The sequence below is a fragment of the Chiloscyllium plagiosum genome, chromosome 2, assembly GCF_004010195.1.
Source record: "Chiloscyllium plagiosum isolate BGI_BamShark_2017 chromosome 2, ASM401019v2, whole genome shotgun sequence".
NCBI classification, from domain to species: Eukaryota; Metazoa; Chordata; class Chondrichthyes; order Orectolobiformes; family Hemiscylliidae; genus Chiloscyllium; species Chiloscyllium plagiosum.
The window spans coordinates 123,452,902-123,472,968 of record NC_057711.1 but is presented as its reverse complement, the minus strand read 5'-3'; the positions used below and the strand labels follow the sequence as shown (position 1 = coordinate 123,472,968).

The 20,067-nt window shown below is 38.8% G+C and overlaps 1 protein-coding gene across 22 annotated transcripts in view; it reads right to left on the bottom strand.

Moving 5' to 3' along the window:
- adgrl3.1 (adhesion G protein-coupled receptor L3.1) overlaps positions 1–20,067 on the bottom strand; it is a 682,401-nt gene that overhangs the window by 105,157 nt on the left and 557,177 nt on the right. For all 22 annotated transcript variants that reach the window (XM_043717822.1, XM_043717936.1, XM_043717949.1 and 19 more), the window contains 3 exons: positions 12,517–12,700; positions 10,735–10,857; positions 6,394–6,599 (listed from right to left, as the gene is read on the bottom strand). In XM_043717822.1, the coding sequence (XP_043573757.1) occupies positions 6,394–6,599; positions 10,735–10,857; positions 12,517–12,700 (513 nt within the window). The remainder of the gene's footprint in view (positions 1–6,393; positions 6,600–10,734; positions 10,858–12,516; positions 12,701–20,067) is intronic.

The following is a 20,067-nucleotide window of genomic DNA, read 5'->3' as shown; positions in this document are numbered from 1 at the left end:
AGGGAATGTGTCAAGAAGTGCTCCGTAGGAATCGTTTCTACATCCTTACTTGTTTCTCATCTGCACAATTTGGCAAGTATGTCAAACCTGCCAACAACTGAAAAATGGACATGGCTATGGGACAGATGAAACAATTAATGGCTTGAAGGGGCTTTGCGTAATTATACAATCAGGTAGACAAATCAAAGTTATTAACAAAAAGTAACAGAAGTATAGAATAAGTGAAAAGTAGGAGCACAGGGTGTATTAGAGGAAAAACATCTAAGATGTTTGTGACTAACAACAAAGTTTTGAATGTGTTTTTATGCATTTTTGCAAACAGCAGCAAGCCTTCCCTTAGAAATGGCTGACAGTAACAATAGTTTGCATTATTGAGCTGACATAAAGAAGTAGCTAATGAACCTGATATAATGCTTATTTTTATAGCTGAAGTTGAAGACTACAATTGTAACACTTTGGGATTTCTGATAATAGAATATCTTGATGAAATTTTAAATGAAAAACTCTAATATCAAGTTAAAACCAGACCTGAAGAGAATAAAACAATATAGCTGGGAAATATTGACCGAGAGGGAGAAACTGATGTCTACACTTCAGAAAAGACAGTGCATTGAAAAAATGTGCATCCTCCACCACTGTTGTGGTTATTATCGAAGTAGGTGTCCCCAAACCAACATACAGTCAGATCCCAATGAGATTTTCAGACTTTACTGCACTTAAGAATGTCATCTCATTTTAAGCTCTCCAAACACATTGATCCCACACAACTAAGGTGGTTAAAATTGTTTCAATTGTGCTGGAAAATGTGGTAGGAAAATGAGATTAGAGTTATTTTTCTGACTGGCACAGACTCAATGGGTCAAATGGTGTTTTTTATGTGCTGGAGACCTCTATGACTCTATGAAAGACCAATTTAGTTGCCTCCGACACCCACAATCTTTTTAAACTGTCATTTGGAGAATTCAAAATAAACAGTTTGCCTGAACTTTATCACCTTATAGAATAGTTGCAAATTGTTAATGCATTGTTTGACATGGAATAATTGAACATTCTTCTTTATTTCTGTCAACTCAGCTATATCTGAGTGAAGATTCAAGTAACGCTAATGAGACTTGAGAGATTTGTAAAGACTCATCCACTATCCAGCAAACAATTCTAAAGAAAATCAATTCTTGGTTGCTGCAGAATTTGATTATGCTTTAAATATCTCTTTAATTGTTAAAATAATAGATGGAAAAGCACCTCCCAAATAGCTGGCTGTAAAGTTAGATTATATCTTGGCTTTGCCTGTGAAATAGTGTCTCCCTTCACTAGCCTGATGGCTCCTTTCTCTACACAATAGCACATCATGGAATCTGGCCTCAAAAGGTCTTGGTAGTCAGTCGAGATATTTCTCACAGTTTCAAGTATTTCTGGAAAAATACTCTCACAATATTTTGCGACTGTATCATGTCAGTTATTAATTCAGGGCTTCCCAAATATTTTCCTATTGTGAGCCCATTCCTTGGCTGAAAATTGTCATAGCCCTCAGTGAGATCCGAGGTTGTGAGGGGATGCCTGATGAGAACAGGGGGTGGGCAAGGGCCTGTGGGAATGGAAACATGATGTAATAACTCTGTTGGAGCTCTATGGTGGCCCTTACTTCCTGAGAGATTGTAATCCCATTTTGGCTCATGGTACCCACCTTTTACTTTTGCAGATGAATTGAAATATCTCAGATTACAGGTAAAAATCTCTCGACTACAACCTGAGTTATAAGAAAACTCCATGAAGTTAATGTGATTATGAAATAAAAATGCTGGAGAAACTCCACAGAAAAACTCATACCAGACTTGAAACATTAACTCGGTCTCTCTCTCCATAGATGCTGCTAGACCTGCAATTTCTGTTTTTATTTCAAAATTCTCACATATGCAGTGTTTATGTTGGAAGTTAAGTTTGTTGCAAAAGAATTGGGTTTCAGTTGAAGGGGAACTGGTCTTTGTACCTGGGAAAGAGGGAGTTGTTGCATTTGAACAGGTTTTACCTGAACTATGCTATGATCAGTGACCTGGCAAATCAAACACATAATTAGCACATTAGATATGGCTTCAAACTAAACAATGATGGTGATGCTTAAAGCTTAGCAGAGGTATTTAGGCAGAACTAAGCAACAGTCATCCTTATGGATTATGATAACTAGAATGCAATAGAAGGACACATAAGTTTGCATGAGCAAATAGGGTCAAGAGTAAGGAAGCATGATGAAAAGACAAACATAAAGGCTTCTTTTCTGTACCCACACAATATTTGTACCAAAACAGATATGCTGATGGCACAACAAAAATAAGTATGTATGATTTGATAGCTATTAAAGTCATGTGGCTGCAAAGTGACCCAAGGTTAGTACTGAATATTTATAGATTGTTGACATTTTAGAAGCACAAGAAGAAAGGAAAAAAAGGTGGATGGCTCTGTTAATAAAGGATGTGATCAGCGCAGCAGTGAGAAATGATCCTAACTCAGAAAATCAAAATGTAGAGTCTGGATATGGAGAAATATGAAGTAGCAAGGAGGAAAGGTTACTGGAGGGAGTAGTTTACCAGCCACCTAGTCGTGGCTTCACAGTAAAACAGGATATAGATCAAAAATGCCAGGGACTTGTGGGGAAAGGTATTACAATTATATTGGGTGGTTTTCATCTTCACATAGCTTGGACACACCAAATTGGTAAAGGTAGCCTAGAGGATGAGTTCATTAGATACACTTAGAAAAGTTTATCTTTGAAACCAAGGAACAGACAGTTTATTAATATGGAAAAAGAGGTTTAATTAATGATTTCATAGTAAAGAATCCTCTCGGAAGAGTGATCACAAAATGTGAGAATCTTATATTTAGATAGAACGTGAAAAACTTGGTAATGAAATTGATGACTTGTGTGATCATGAAAGTACGAAGACCGAATTAGTGAAATTGGACTGCGAAACTAGATTAAAAAGGTACATCAGCTGGAGCAGGCATTTCATAAGGTACTTCATTATTTTCCACAAATATTTATTCCATTGGTAAAGAAACAGTATGAAAGGTATGAACCACCTGTGGCTAACAAATATTTAGGCATGGGATCCAACTGAAATAAAAGACATTCAATATTGGAAGGATCAATGGTAAGTTGAAGGTTTACAGAGTTTAAAAGAAAAAAAGGATGATTTAAAAAAAAAACTGAAAATGGATTATGAGAGTAAACTAGCAAAAAAATCTCTAAGCATGTATAAATGAAGTAAGAAATAAACATCGATTCCTTAGAGGATTCTCCTTGGGGGATTGATAATGTTAAACATGAAAATGGGAGATAACAAACAAATATTTAGTATGGGTCTTCACAGTAAAAGCACCTAAATAATCTTAGTAAAGGGAAGAGGAACTCAAAAACAATCACTTTCACTGACTAAGAATATAGTGGGGCTTCCAATAGCAAGTAGCAATAGTGAGGGAAGGCACAGAGCAGGGAAGCTAAATAGTCCCTGCATAACTGCCCTGGAGTGAACAGTGACTTTATCAGACTAAGGATGAAGAGAGAGGCCTAGTAGAGTAAAGGAAAGACGGAAACAAAGGATTCCTCATCTAAGATGTGCAACTGCTGACTTAATCCATTGCAAGTATTGTTTTCCTAGTTTTAGCCTCGGTTCCTCTTAAGGTTTGTAAGATTTGTGGCCAGTGGAATAACCATCTAGCTGAACTGGTGAGGGATGGGAACATCAAAATAGAGTTGAACAGGCTAGAAGGTGACAAACCTGAATTGTTTTTGTTTGAAGTATTGGCTAACATCATCTTGACCTTGGAGAAAAATTTAACTCCAAAGACCAAGAAAGAGGCTACCATTAGGGGGGTGTCTGTTAGAACAGACAGGCATGCAGACCTCAGGCTGAGGAGGCAGGTGGAACAGACTGCTGCACAGCAAGAGCAGATCCATCCTTGCTGTCCTGTCTCCAGGTTAAGCTTTGTGGCTGGTCCTGTTGGAGGGATACTCTGAGGACGTGTTGGAATTATAACAGGGCTGGGCACTACAAATGAGACTGCCCTTAACAAGCACCACCGCTATTGTCAGTCAGGTGCACTGCTTCCCACTAAGAGCCAGGCTGGGGGAGAAAGGTCCTTTTACAACATGGCTTGGTCTTATGTAAAGGGAGAGTGACATGACCTAGAGCAGGCATGAGATTTGAAGCATTGTGCTCAACTGATGTAGGAGCAGTGATATTAACTGTTGCTCACCAATCTTTACAAAATCACCTTGCCTAGGCAGCTGAGATGATCAATGTTTCCACCCTCATCCAGATCTCAGCTCTTCAGAGGTCAGGCCATCCTCTATCATGGCGGAACAAGCTCTCCCTCTTGGAAATCCAGTTTTAGTAACCTATCTTTTATGGTAGCTTGTGACTTGATCAATACTAAGTGGAAGTGAGGTAGTTCAGAATAACTGTGGTATCAGGGTTGAATGTTAAGAAAAGTCAGGGACTCCTTGAAAAGCATGCTTGGTAATCAACATGAGTAATAATTTATGAGGTCAGCAGATGGGGCTTAGGAGTCATTGGTCTTGGTTCATGCACATAACATGGGTCAGCCTGTGTGATACCCTGGGATTGTTTAATTAGTAGGGAATTGGGCTGTTCTGTCACTCTGCCCACACCTCTGCTGTTCTCAAAGGCTCCTTGATAGCTGAGTCTTCTTAGAATATCACTGGTTACATGTAACGATGCTCTTACTGGTATTACCCTGGGAACCACCCTTGTCACTGGGTGAGAAAGTCGTGCAGCCATGCAGATCACCAGTTTCAGTGACAAGGCTTCTTAGCTCCAATTCAGAATGCCCACTGAGGATCATTAAACTTGCCACTGTCATGAAGATTGGACCAAATGGAGAAGATGTCCCTAATCACATTTCAAAGATGGACCTTGGTGACTTAAATGAGTCCTCGGTGACTTAAAGAGAGGGCAATTTCTTTCTATTCTCGCCAAGTGTGAGAAAATGCTCAGTAAGGATGATGGCAACACTGACTATTGTGGTAGGCAACGAGACTGAGACTAGAGCTTTTCCACCCTCATCTCTGACCTATCACCATTACTCCCATCTCTATCTACCTATTGCACCCTCAGCTACCTTCCTCCCAGCCTGACCCCCTCTCATTTATCTCACAACCCTCTCGGCCCACAGCCTCATTCCTGATGAAGGGCTTTTGCCTGAAACGTTGATTCTCCTGCTGCTCGGATGCTGCTTAACCTGTCTTTTTCCAGCACCACATGCTCAAATCTAATCTCCAGCATGTGCAGTCCTCACTTTCTCCTTGAGACTAAAGGTGATCATCCAGTAAAGGTCCACCATTCTGGATCCCATGTTATCTCTGGGAGGATATCTAGGACTCCCTGCAGAAGTCTTTGGAGTGAAGTATCATTCAAATCTCATCAAATCCACACCTCTCTGATAGCCCACGTGGGAAAGAAGATGGCAAACTGAGGATCTCTGTTAATTATCGGGCATTTAATGTAAAGATTCACAAGGATGCTCACTCTCACCTTGGTTTGGGGATGCATTGCAGGTTCTGAGGGAAGCAAAGTATTCCTGCAGTTTTAATTTAACCAAAGAATGTAATAAGCCATGCATTGCTGAACAAGACATTGAAATTATGGTATTTGAAAAGGTCATAAGGGAACTTTCCAAATATATGATAATGCAACTTGGGTTCTGTAATACCCTGTCACCTTCACACACGTCATGGATAAAGCTTCTGGTAGTCTTAATTACTTGCACCTCCTTTATATCAGAGGGGGAATTGAGTGTTAAGGGAAACTGGCAGAAATGTGTTATCGAGGCTAAGCTCTGACTGAATAGTGGAGCAGCCATGCAAGCAGGATCATCCACTCCTACTCCTACTTCTTATGTTCCGAAATCAACATGATAGATGCGAAGTAATGAATATATTGAAACAGTGAAAATAAAAATAACAATGTGACTCTTCATCATATAAACGGGCTCATTGTTCAATTATCTTGCAAGTTGTTATAACAACTGTGACTAGTTGGCTGAATCAGAAACATGAAAAAAAACCTTGGCAAGTTTGTACCAACGATAAAATAAGGCAGAGAGTTAATGAAAAAGTCATATTGGAATTGAAATGTTAGCTCTATTTTTTTCTTCACAGATCCTGCCAGACCAACTGACATTTTCCATTTACATGTTTTTTATTTCAGATCTGCAGCATTCACAGTATTTTGCTTTTATTAAGACTACTTGACCAATTTAAAGTACAAATGCAGGGGGATTAGACAGTGGTAGATTGGAAAGTGTTGAGGGAGTAAAGGGAAACGCACAAGTGAAAACTGCACATTGAACACAGAGTGAATCGATTTTCTTACTTACATCAAGGTGCTTTAAGGTAAAAATGACAGGCGCTGCCAAATAGATTCGGTTACTTTCTTTATTTATTGCTGCAGAGACGACCTGTGAGTTGACTATAACAGTGTGATTCGTTGACATCGCCTCACTTCCTAGCTTGAAGCTGGCATTCTCTGTAGAAAGATAGCTTCCCAAATTATTGTAGAGGACAAAAGCCACTCTTATCTCACCTGCAACAAAGGGATATGACATATTACCTTTACTGACATTTCAAGAAATGGATGTTCGGTGATTATTTAAAAATAGATTGAGACTGTAATTGTGTTTCTTTGAAAGCCTGAATGCAGTGGAGTTTCACCTTTCCCTGACCCAAAAGTTCAGCAAAGCTGATCTTTCTTGCAGCCGGCACAAAATGTTGTAGTCTTAAATTAATTTGATTTCCAAAACCTATAAAATAGCATTGGATTTAGACAGAGCCTCTAACCATGGTGAAAAAGTTGCTTGAATAAAGTATATAGTCTACATTTGTTTGGCCAGTGCAGAAGAAATATTTGCATTCACTAACCCTATATTCATCACAGTCTATTTGATAACCAGACTTTTGAACAATAAGACTTCAGATAATCTCAAAAACAAAATCCATTGTGAAGCACAGACATTCAGCCTTCCTTGCAATTAGAAATAATCTCTGTGTAAGTGATGTGAACATACAAAACGACAGTAGACTATTTGGTCCCTCATGTCTATTCCACCGTTTAATAAGATCAGGATGGATTTGTTTGTGTTTTGAATTCCACATTCCCCTTTACCCTTGAAACTGAGTAGGCAGCATTTAATACCCATCCTTAATTACCCAGAGGGCAGTTATGAGTCAACCACATTGCGTATCTGCATATTAACCTTCGGTGATTCGAGCACCAGAATCATTTAAATCTCACTGCACCTCTAAATTCTGTAGTCATCCAGTATTGCTTTTTCGTTCTTCCTGCCAAATTGAACTTTACATTTTCCCACATAATCCGTTGCCAATCAAAGGTCCCTTGGTGCACACACTCTGTTTCTGCCAGTCAGCCAATCTTCTGTCCTTATTAATATGTCACTCCCCAAAGGTCAGCTTTTATTTTCTGCAATAACATTTAATGTGGCACCTTATCAAATGTCTTATTGGTGTCCAAAGATTATACAGCTGCAGGTGACCATTAAATCATTGTAAATATCCATGTGGTTCACTCATATCCTTTAGGGAAGGAAATCTGCTACCCTTACCTTATCTGACCTGCATGTGATTCCAGATACATCAAGGTGGTTGACTATTAATGGCCCCCAGAGAGATTCAGGGTGGGCAATAAATACTGGCCTGACCAGCGTTGTCCACATAAAAACATTGATCCCTCCCCATTAGTTAGTTTTAAACCCTCTCTGTTTCCCAATTATATAGGTAGCAAGAATACTGGACCCAATACAGTTCAGGTGTAAACTTTCCCAATAGTACTATTTACAATACTGTAACCAATGGCGCACAAATTAGAATCCATTAATAGAATCTCTGGGCTTTACAGCACAGAAATAGGCCCTCCTTGCCAACCAGGTTTCCTAAATTGAACAAGCCCCATTTACCTGTGTTCAGTCCATATCCCTTTAAACTTTTCCGAACCTTTTTCCTATCAAAATGTCATTTAAATGTAGTAATTCTATCTGCTCTACCACCTCCTCCCCTTGCAACTTATTCTGTACACACAACCCTCTGTGTGAAAAGGTTGCCTTTCGGGTCCCTTTTAAATCTTCCTCTCTCACCTTAACCTATGCCCTCTAGTTTTGGACTCCCCGACCTTAGGGAAAAGACCTTTTCATCCTGCTCATGCCCTTCATGATTTTATAAACCCCACAGCTTCCTGCATTCCAAGGAAAAAAAAGTCCCAGCTTATCCAGCCTCTCCTTCTAACTCAAACTTTCCAGTCTCAGTAAAATCCTTGGAAATCTATTTGCTCCCATTCCAGTTTAATAACATCCTTCCGATAGAAGGGTCACCAGAATTGTACACAGTACTCCAAATGTGGCCTTAGTAATGTCTTGTACAGCCATAACATTACGTTCCAACTCCTGTATCCAATGCTCTGACCGATGAAGGCAAGTGTGCCAAATGCCTTTGTTACCACTCTGTCTATATGTGATGCCACTTTCAAGGAACTATGTACCAGCACTCTAGGTCTCTCTTTTGTCCCTTGTCATTTCTTGCATTACTTGGTCATCTCTCTAATTTGACGTGCCCCATGTGTATGAATTTCAGATATAATCCATACCTTTGAGGCTGTAATTTTCAATATAGTGCCTAGTATCTTGTATTCTCTAAGCAGAACCTCTCTCCAGGGATGAAACACTTTGGTTATGAGGATAGATTGAAGAAGTTGGAACTGTTCTCCTTGTGGGAGAAGGCTTAGTGCAATTTGATAGAGATTTCCAAAATCATCAGCAGACTGGATAGGGAGAAACTGTCCCGACTCAAATGAAACAAGAACAAAGAACATAGATTTGAGTTATCTGCAAAACAAATTAAGGGTGAAGTGAGGAAAGCCTTTTTCACACTGTGCATAGTTAAGGTTTCAAATGCATTGCCTGGAAATGTTGCAGAGGCAAGTTCAATTCAGCATTCAACAGGGCATAGATCAATTATCTGGATGAAAATAATGTTCAATGGTATAGAAAAAAAGCAAGAGATTGGTACTAGGAAATGATCATCCATTTAACAATCTGTGTAGGCATGATGAGCTCCTGCTGTGCCAAAACAGTCACATGCTTTTGTGATAAATTTGCCAATTGTTGGCTGGGATTTATTCACTGGAGCTTAGGGGATGGAGAGGCGACCTATGGAGGTTTATAAAATAACGTGGGATATAGATAGAGTTAATGGTAGTTGTCTTTTCCCTAGGATGGGGATTTCAAGACTAGCGGGCACATTTTTAATGTGAGAGCAGAAAGGTTTAAAAAAGATATGGAGGCAAATTTTATACATGGAGGGTGGTTTGTGTGTGGAATGAACTTCCTGAGGAAGTGTAGGTACAATTGCAATGTTTAAAAGACATTTGGATAAGTACATCATTAGGAAATGTTTGGAGGGATACAGGCCAGGAGCAGACGGGTGGGAATAGTTTAGTTTGGGATTATGGTCAGCATGGACTAGTTGGAGCGAAGGGTCTGTTTCCGTGCTGTATGACTACTATGACTAGTAGAACTAGCTGTTCCTTAGTGAAGGTACTGGATTATATCAGATTTATTCAATACTCACGATAGATGTACATTCTCAATAAAGCATATAAAATGAAAATACTGAAACAAACTCCTAAATATCCTCAATGTTGAGTTTTTCCCCATCTAACATGCATGAAGTAGATTAAAATGGGTTAGTTATTTGTAAGAAATAATGGTTTGAAATGTTCTGAATTTCAATCAACTTTTCTGGCACAAGCATTAAGGCACTGAAACATACCAGTGTCTTATTGTTGGACTGACATGTCGATAAAATTGATTCCCTTCTATACTTCCTTCAAACCATAATTGAAGTTTGAGTACTGAACACAAAAAAACTACAATTCCAACTCAATAAAATGCTGATATCAGAATTATCTGTAGAATTGTTGCATTTTTATTGGGCAGTTAGCTATGTCTCGATTACTCAATATTAGCTGCACAGATGATTTACTCCTTTAACTATCAAGCAAGTCTGAATTCAGGTCCATAATTCAATTTCTACACAAATCCCTGGAGCAAATCATCATGAGTTCACTACGATTGGTCTTTAACAACGCCCTGACAAAATTTTTAGTGGTTAACTTTCAATAATATATTTCAACATAGGCCCTATGATGCTTGGGGAAGATTTTCATCTTTGCTTCCCATTGGAAATCTGCTAGAGAATGACATCTGGTTTTGCTGAATTTGACCCAGTTCTTATTTCCCTTAATCCTGATTTGTTTATTTTCATTTGACTTTAGGCAGGTAATGAGGGAGTGTTGCATTCATTTCAAACAGGTCCATGTTTGAATGTGGGTGGTCTGAACATAAATAGCATCAACGGGAACAATGGTTGCACCGATGTTGCTATGAAATAGCATGGCACCACTGATTACATGGATTTCTGTTGTGGGTGGGAGGCCAACAATTGTTCAGCTCAACGTCCACACTTGTGACCAATTCTCCTTCAGCAAGCTGCTTATTTGGAGAGAGTTGGTGATTTCACCCTCCTAGAGCTTCAACACTGCAAAGTAACTCCTTTAAACCAGCCCTTACTGAGGCATTTGGATTCTAATGATTCCCAAGCCCATATCTTATACTCCTTATTTAGAGGAACTAATTTCAATTAAATCTTACCATTACGACCATTCTTTTTCAGAGTACTTGCAGAAAGTTGGATGGAGTTCCCATTTATTCCATTTTGCGGAAATTGCAAATCTTCTGATGTTCCATCTGTGCTCAAGCGGGCAACCTCTAACACTGTTTATATAAGAACACAGAGAAGCAATTGTGGAAACCATTTATAACACACCACATATTGATGTCTGCCATTCCATATTAGAACTCTTTATGAACTGTCTTTTCAAGTTTTGGTAAAGTATTGATAAAATCTTAATAAAAGAAAGATGCTCTCAAATGGTGGCCATTTTTAATGTGTCTTTCAGCATAGAAGCAGGTCATTTGACCCTACCTGTCCATGTCAAAGTTTATGCTCAATTTGATCACTTTTAATTATCTCATTATCAATATAACCTTAATATACTGATAACATATTATACCATTACCTTTATATTATCTTTTCATCACACTTATTTTTAGTTTTCCCTTAAATGCACCTGGACAATCCATCTCAACAACTGTCTTTTCTATTACTGCAGAAGTATAATGTGGAGGTCAGATTATCCTGCTCTAGACAAAAGGCAAAGCCACATCAAACATTTACAAATGGAGGTGCATGACTTCCACATGTGTAAGTGCAACTTCCCATTTCTAACACTGAATATTTTTATTAGTTTGGGCAAGGAGGAAGGTCAAGGACCTGCACACAACACTTGCTGGCCTCTTTTTGGGGCTGGGCATTTGAGACCCTCCACAGTTTCCATGAAATTGGCAGAATTGAGAAGGTGACGTGGTTGACATTGGCTCAAAGGCATCATGGGATATCCTTAGTCTGGAGTGAGAAACATAATTCAAAAGGAATTAACAAATCCCTGTCTTAATGGAATACTGCATGATGTGTTTTAACACAATGACTAATAACAAGGCTTGATTCTTAAGAGATAAGCGATCATTGAATTGACCAGAATTCAATTCTGGAAGATTGCTTATAAGACTGTGCATTGGGATATGATGGATGGGTGGGGGATTTCAGGGGTGTGAGGACTCACACATGAACTGGACCAATGTACCAATGAATGGAGACAGTCTTTCAACCTGGCCACCCCATCATCCCTGCTTTAGGAGGCCACGATGCACGCTTTCACCTGGATTCTGGGAGGTGGTGGGGAGGTAGAAAAATATGGTGGTTGGGCTGATTTCAGAAAATGATCCAAATCCCTATGCCTGCTTCAAAGGGAATATTCAACCATCCTGCTCATATTTATCACAATTTTAAAAGTTGGACCAAGGAGTCATCTCCCTAATTCTCTCTGTGGTGGCCTCCGGGCAATACCAAAGGGTAAACCTGCGATTGTGACACCAGTACATGATTGTACTCTGGTGCTGCTCTTTGGAGGGACAAACTGGTAAACACTGAAGTGCACCAGCATGAACTATACATGCTTCACATTCTTTAATGAAGGCCTTTCAAAATTTCTGCCAATTTGATTCAACCAATTTAAAAACTTGCTCATTGATCAAAACTGTGCTGGAAGGGGAAAAAGAAAATCATGTATCAACATTTTCAAATCTGTGGAATTTAAATTTATTCAAAACATGTTGGGAGAAACCTTTGAGATAATTTTCTGGAACAGATGTAATTTAGTCTTTTGTTAAATATTTTTTAAAAATGAGGTGTCAGCTATTCATTTCGAGAAAACTAACGTCTCCAATAGTATCATACATCACTCACTGCCAAAAAAAAAGAGGCTTCTTAACTGCTTTAATCATAATGTTGCTTTTCACAACAACTATACTCACATATGTTTTCAGTGTTTTCTCGGACTCTGTCTGTCTTGAGCAGGTTGTCAGCGAGGACAAAGGCACCTTGCTCCACCGTATCAAGTAACATAGTGGCTGCTCGCAGCTGATCGCTTGTCATTAGGTCCTTCCATGCATCCAAGGCTTGAGGTTGTAAGAGGTTGTTAACTGTCTCCACCATGGCCTGTAGTTCAGGGAAGAGAATAACACTGAGTTTTACCATAGCCCACTTACAGACAGCCATGGGTTCAATCCCCCACAGCCCATCAGCAGAATCACTGTGGGGAGACACAAAAGCGAACAGATCCCCAAAATGTAGGAAGGGCAAATGCAGCCACCCTCCTGTGTGGTTCTAATGCCTACAAGGACTAGCGGTTCAATGATGAATTTCAAAAATTCATTGGTTCACTGTAAGAAATCATGTTCTCTTAAATGGAAGTACAAATTGGATGTGTGAAGAAAACTAGTATGTGAATACTGTTGTGATATATTTACAGTCAATAGCTACTAATGCACTGAGAATAATCTTCTTGCATTGAATGTGTGGGATAAAAGGCAACCTTGGCTCCCTGTTAATCAGATTTAGCTTGAGCAGGCTTGTAAAAAGGAATACTGTTTGTTTTTGCCCAAAGGTAAGAAGCTATTACCTTTGATCCATTTATTATAATTCAGAGAGGCTGGTTGAACTACAGTTTGTGAGTACTCACCACGGAACAATTTGACTTTTCCAATAAACAGTGCCATATCACGCAGAGCACTTGAGTGAGTGAGATGCATTTCCAGCATTTTTATACAGTTTCATTTTTCTTTAGGGAAAAACAAATCAAAACCAAGACAAGAATATGGTGCAAACAGATAAGAAAGTACTAGTTGCAAAAGTTGATAACCATACTTGGTGCAAATCTCTTTACAACCAATTCTCATTAATGGACAAGTTGTCTCATTGTTCACACTTATTTACTTATAAACGGTCACATCCTAACAACCTGCACACAGCCTATTACTTTAAGTGCCAATAATTCACTAATTCTCACCTGATTTGAATTCTCTCTCTCTGACCCTTTCACTTTGTGATAATAACAACAATTCATGCCAATACTGAATTTGCAAAGCAACACAATTGCCCTGATAACTCAACATGTGAAGTTATAAATGCCACCAGCTTACTGATGCAAAACGAATAGTTTTTTTAATGAGCAAGAAACATAGAAGTGTTTAAGAAATAAGCTTCTTCACTATGGCACTATGTCTAGAAAGAAAATTAATAAATAAACTACATTGGTTGAATAATAACTTCTGTTTAAATATAAAGCAATAACTTGAAATTACATACCACCTTTAATAGAGTAAAACATATTAAGGCATTTCACAGGAGGATACGTAGGCAAAAATGGAACTGAGCCAATGGCAGAAATATTTGATAGGTGACCAACTGTTTGGGCCAGTTTTGAAAATGGCTCCAGAGGTCAAATTTCTTAAGTCTTCCTTTCCAATATGGTTCCTATCATTTTTGAGATGGGGAGATGGGGAAATGGGGAATTGTTTCCAAATTGCATTAGCATGATTCACAGAGGTAGCTTCCCATTGAAACACAATAGCTGCCTTCAGTCAAGCCTGATTTTATTAGATAGGGGTAGGAAACACATTATCTGTAGATTACACTTCATTGGAAAGCCCTGTATGTTGTTTTGTGGCTTAGCTAAATTGGAAAACCTCTCAGGGAGGTAGGATATCCTTTTAAATGTGTTCTGGATGATCAAACGCTGTTTGGGAGAGGTCAGGTGCTTTAAATGTGGTTAAAGGTGGACATCAATATATGAATGTTCAAGAAAGTTGCTTCAGAACCTTGTGAGAAACAGGTATCAAAACCAAAGAACACAAGGAGCCGCTGAAAGACACTGCCTAAAACTGTCCAAAATAGTTGTTAAAGAAATCACTTGTCAAAAGGAGCCATCAACACCAACTATCAAAACTAACCATCAAGCAGTGAAGGCATTTGAAACCCTTGCCCTTTAAATATTTGAGAAAACGGTCTAGAGTTGTAATGCTTACTATAGATTTTTTCTGTTGACAGAAGCATAAAGGTTAACCTTACTGGATTAGCCCTGCATTACTGATTTCACAACTTTCTATTATCACAGTCAGGTGCCTGCCAATTCATGTTTTGCATTAGAACTACAAGTGGTTATAGTCTCTTAGAACTGAAAGTGTAAATTGTAATGCTTGCTCTTTTGCAAAGAATTAAATGTAATTAAATGTAGTGAGTGCGTTTTATCAATGAATGTGCTTTTTTTTGAATAGGTGAATTGTTCATTAATTAATAACTTTATTTTTTAGCTATTAACTTTATCTTATGACTACTGAATCCACTGTTGTCAATGTAGGACAATCAAGGAAGTGGGCATTCAGAAGACAGCACTGATAAACAGTGGGGTCATCGAGAGGTTTAAAGATGAGAACAAAAATTTTAAAATCAAGGTATTACTGCAGATGGACTGATGGAGGTCTGGAAGCTTAAGAATGACTGGTAAACAGGATTTGCTCGGTGATGGTGAGGACTGTAGATTTGCTGCAAGCTATGATGTCGACAGCAGAGTTTTCGATAGGTCAATGTGGAAGGCGGACAATGGGATGCTAGGAAGGATAGTGGTGGAACAGTATAATACAGATGTTAAAAAAATTGAGAAATTCATCAGAAAGTGAACTGAGAGAAGGACAAATATAATGAACTACAGAGGTAGAAGTAAGCAATTTTATGTTAGAGCAGATGGTGGTTGGAAGCTCAGTTGCATTCACTATTGCAGTATAGCTAACGTAACAGCCAATTTATTCACAGCAAGGTGAAAGGTACAATTGATATGATTGGATTTCAGTGCTGGTCATGTTTCAAATAATGCCATGGAATTTTAATGTTTATCGGGGAGATCAGATTGTGCCTTGGTTCAATGATTAATTTGAAAGTCAACACCTATAATTTGCCTTGATTTTATGTTTGTGGCTCTGCAATGGGACTTCAGCCAGTAATATTCTTACTCAGAAGTTAGAGGGCAAGAGTGAGCCATAGCTGACGTCTTAAGAAGAGATCAGCTAACTATTTCATGTCATATTGTTTGGAGTGAATAATGAATGCTATGCCCAATCTTTACCAGTCCATGGTAAGATTTCCTGGTCTATATAAATGTTCACAGTCTTGTGCATCGCAACACACTATCAAAAATATCAATAATGCTACATCTGTGTCCAGCAAAAATAAGTGGTTACTTTTCATAATTGAGCAAATCAGATTGACTACAGACAAACTATTTAAAATATCTCTGGCCAATAAGAAATAGGAAATCAACAGATAATGAGAGACTGTTCAATCTTGCCATATCCTGAATTCAGCTGCCATCTTGACAGGTGTCTGAAAATTATCCATGTTGCTAAAATGTATCTTTAAAAATTCCATTAAAACTAAATAATTCAGGATATCATGCTGTAAATCCTGGAGAAAAAAGTTTCTGAAGACTACTTCTTCTGATGTTGGAAGTCTCGAGCTCAGTGTGGATCTTTCGGCTGGAGCTTCATTTTGGGTTGAGAGCTTTGTGCCTATGTTTTCATATGTTTTCTAGCAAGCAATCATTGTCACTCACAGCAGGTTCCTCATCAACATTCTGGCTCCATGCATGGATTTGTTTAGGTTATTGTAATTAAACCACTCCTTTGGCTTTCTCTCATCAGTTATAGCTTATCCTGGCCTGGGAATTCTCAGCCAGTTATCGCTCACCCAAAATTATTCTGTCTATTGTGCAGCTTCTTCTGGCACAACATTTCTACGCTGCATCAAGTCAGTGTCTATGCTGGCACCTGGATGTTTCCATTGCTGTGCCGTATTCAGGACCAGCCGCGCACCCGCAACCGGAGCTTACATGTCACCCCTCAGTATGAATTCAGAAGCTCCCACCCCATGCTCTCAGAACATAATTACGATCATTAGTGACAACTTTCTTTCTTGTGATTCCAGTTTTAAAGTCCTTAATGCTTCTAGTCAACTTATGCATGGCTATTATTTATCTTTCTCACTTCGTGCTCTTGCATTCCTCATGGCATTCAATTTCCAGCTTCCGTTGGTGTTTTTTGGCTTCAGTGCGCCTGCTGCCTCCTCAGTGCTCCAAAGGACAGTGCAGATATTTCCCTGTGCTTCTACTGTGTAGCTGGCCCAAAGTGTTCCTACCAGCAGAGCAACTGCAACCATATTTCTGACAACTCCTTGGATATGGTGCTTCAGACTCCCACTCTCTTCCACCTTCTATGCCCAGTATTTTGCTTTCTCTTGTTGAAATCTCCTCCCTGAGTGAACAGTCACAATTACCTTCTTCAACTGATATCCACACTTCTCTCTCAAAGAAAATGGTAATACATCATTAAAGTAACAAAATTATCAAAAAAAAAGATCCTGGATGATGAGACTGAAAAACAAGAAGGAGCATATACATTAAAAAGCAATAAAGATGTCAAATGAGAAAAGGGTTATACTAATCTGAGAGAGAGGTTTTCATTCTTGTTTCTGAGAACAAATCAAAGGCAATCAATTATCTTCTAAGGGATATCTTCTTGATACACCATCAGAAATCCACAAGTGTTGATGAAAGGCCAACTGTTTTAATCCTAAAGCTAAAACACCAGGGTTAAAGAATGAACTCCCCTATGTTCTATCCAGCTCCAGTGAGTACATTAGTACCCTCAGACTCTCATGATGGATAATCTAAACTACTATATTTGCTGCTTATAAATCTGGTGTCTTCTACATTGGGGAGATGAAGCACAGGCTGAGTGAACGTTTTGCCTAGCACATGCATGCTGATCACAAAACTGACCGAGCTTCTGACTGCCTGCCATTTCAACACACCACAGTGTTCCCTGGCCAAAATCTCTGTCTCGGGCTTGCTACCATCTAGCGAAGCTTAGTGCAAGCTTGGAAAACACTTTGTTTTTTCCGCTTAGGAACCCTGTAACCTTCTGGAGTCAATACAGAGTTCAATAATTTTAGGGCCTGAGCTCCTTCTGTCATGTCATTACCCCAGCCCTACATACCAGGCCTTGTCATCACATGGACTGCTACCACAAACAATCCATTGTCAGTCAATAACTATCTCCATTAGCAGCTATTGATTCCCCAGGCTGGCCTTCCTTTGCTTGCCTAATGGTTTTTCTCTCTCTCTGGACTCCATCTCCACCTGTTTACTCACTCCCAACCCCCCACCCTTTCTCCTGCAAATATACCAACCTTTTTCCACCTACAATCAATTCTGAAGAGGAATCACTGGAACTAAACCGTTAACTCTGCTTTCTCTCTGCAGATGCACCGTGACCTGCTGGGTTGTTCCAGCAACTTCTGTTTTTGTTTCTGATGGTTACGCCATTTTCTGTCTTGCCCATATAAGTGTATGCATATATACATGTGCCTGGTATGTATTAGCATCTTCTTGCACACTAGTATCTCTAAATCAATGATTTAACATGTTATGTTCTGATTTCGGAATATTTTATTAGCATATGGGAACAAGTTGGGGCAATGTAAGACACCTTCAGGAAACAGTCCAAAAAGTGCCATTAGCTCAGGATAGTGATTTCTTATTTTTATCATTTCAGATTAAGAACAGGGATTTCCAGAAGGCACAAAGAAACTAGAGAGAAAGAAAAACTAAAATAGTAAATCAAATTGCAAAAGAAACTGGTAACACTGATTGTGGTAGATGCCTCGATTGCCTTGCACCATATCTTATTTACCACCTCTGCCAATATGTGGCACAGGGAGGTTTTCTGAAATAGATCACTGCCACCTTGTCTACACTGTGTCCAGGATTTGTCCTATCATCAGTGGCAGAGGATACATCAATGGTAAGTCTAAACAGAAGAATCAATTAACCTAGTTAACAAAAAGGTTTATTGTATGATAGTAATAGTACAGTTTACATCTCTGCTCAGGCATAATCATTAAGGAATTCTCAGGTGTTGGGCCTGTATGAAGACTGTTAGGGAACTCCCAATCTCTATCCAAAGACTGTGTGACACTATCAGATTGGGTGGACATCATGCAACTTCAATATGAGTTCTTTCAGAACCATTACCTTACACAACATGGATAATCTGAAAGTAATGCCCCTCATGAAACACGTGACATGACTCTTCAAATTTCCCATTTCGTTGAACATTCCCGTTCCATTGTTACTCAAAACACATTTCCATGGAACCACCAGCATCAATATATAATTCCAGTGAACAGCACTAGCCTTTATTCTTAGAGATCACTGTTTCCAATTTTAAAATGAACAAAATAATCAAATCACTTGACATTTAGTACCTATGGGCTCAATAGCTGAAGAACAAATTTGAAAGTGTACTCCCTATTTGATTTAAACACAATTATTATTTCCATTATTAATACATTTATTGTCATTCTGCCTCATTCTCTGGTACTGTTCCAGTTATCTCAGTACCCAGCATGCGGGTACTGTAGCTTGCCAATTTATTCCAATCAGTTTAAAAAGGATGTCAAGCCAAATGGGCCCTCACAGGATGATATTAGAAGTCAAAAAGGCAAAGTTAATTAGAAGATTTTGAAACTTGTTTGTCATGCACCACAGAACTCCTCAATAGACAGCCAATTCAGGGGCCAAACAAGGAAACCGCATTTTCATGACTTTGCCTTTCGTTTAACATTAAAATGATTTTGGTTCTCTTACATCAGTCAAAGCAGAGGCACAGTACAAAATGAAGACCTTTTGTGTTTCAGTACAATTTGCTTTGGTGCGTACTATACTTCAATTTACCCTAATTAATAACCATTTATATTCTCAACATATTGACATATTTTGAGTTTAGTGGACTCATGTGTTACTCAAATTGGATTTTTTTTTGGGGGGGGGAGCTTGGGATGTAAAGTTGTTACTTAAAAGTTAATAAAATCATTTGAAAAGAAAATCATTTTTATTCAAGTGCTGCTATTTCAATATTAATCTGAGCCACAATTATTTGATGACAGTTTCTTGCATATGGACTTATATTTTGATGCATAGAGGAAAAATAATGAGCAAATTCCAGCTGGACTGGAGGGCTACCTCCTCGCAACTCCTCTCAGTCTAGGTTTTAGCTAGTTGTTAAATGATGTTTTTGCAAAAGGTTACATGGCAAAATGACAGCAGGGGATCAGGCAAAGCACAACTTATCAAAATGTAATTCTGCTCAACGTACAGCTGGTTAGCTCAAAAAACAGACACAAGGGTTTTTGTAAATAAATACTGGAATAGAGCATCATTAACCTTGAGTTTGCTGATAATATGCTATCTAAACTGAAAATCCATAAGCAAGATGTTAAAAGACACACACCACAGTGGGGGCAAACCACTTCCATTCTCTGTAGCATGCAACCTTCCCTGAAGAAGCACTTTGATGTCAGTGGGCAGTCTGAAAAACATGCAAACTCAGACTGCTCCTCTGCTCTCCTGGGAGACCATTCCTACTTTTTTCTCTGAATCGTTCTCTCCTACTCTCTGTGTACTCAAATACTGG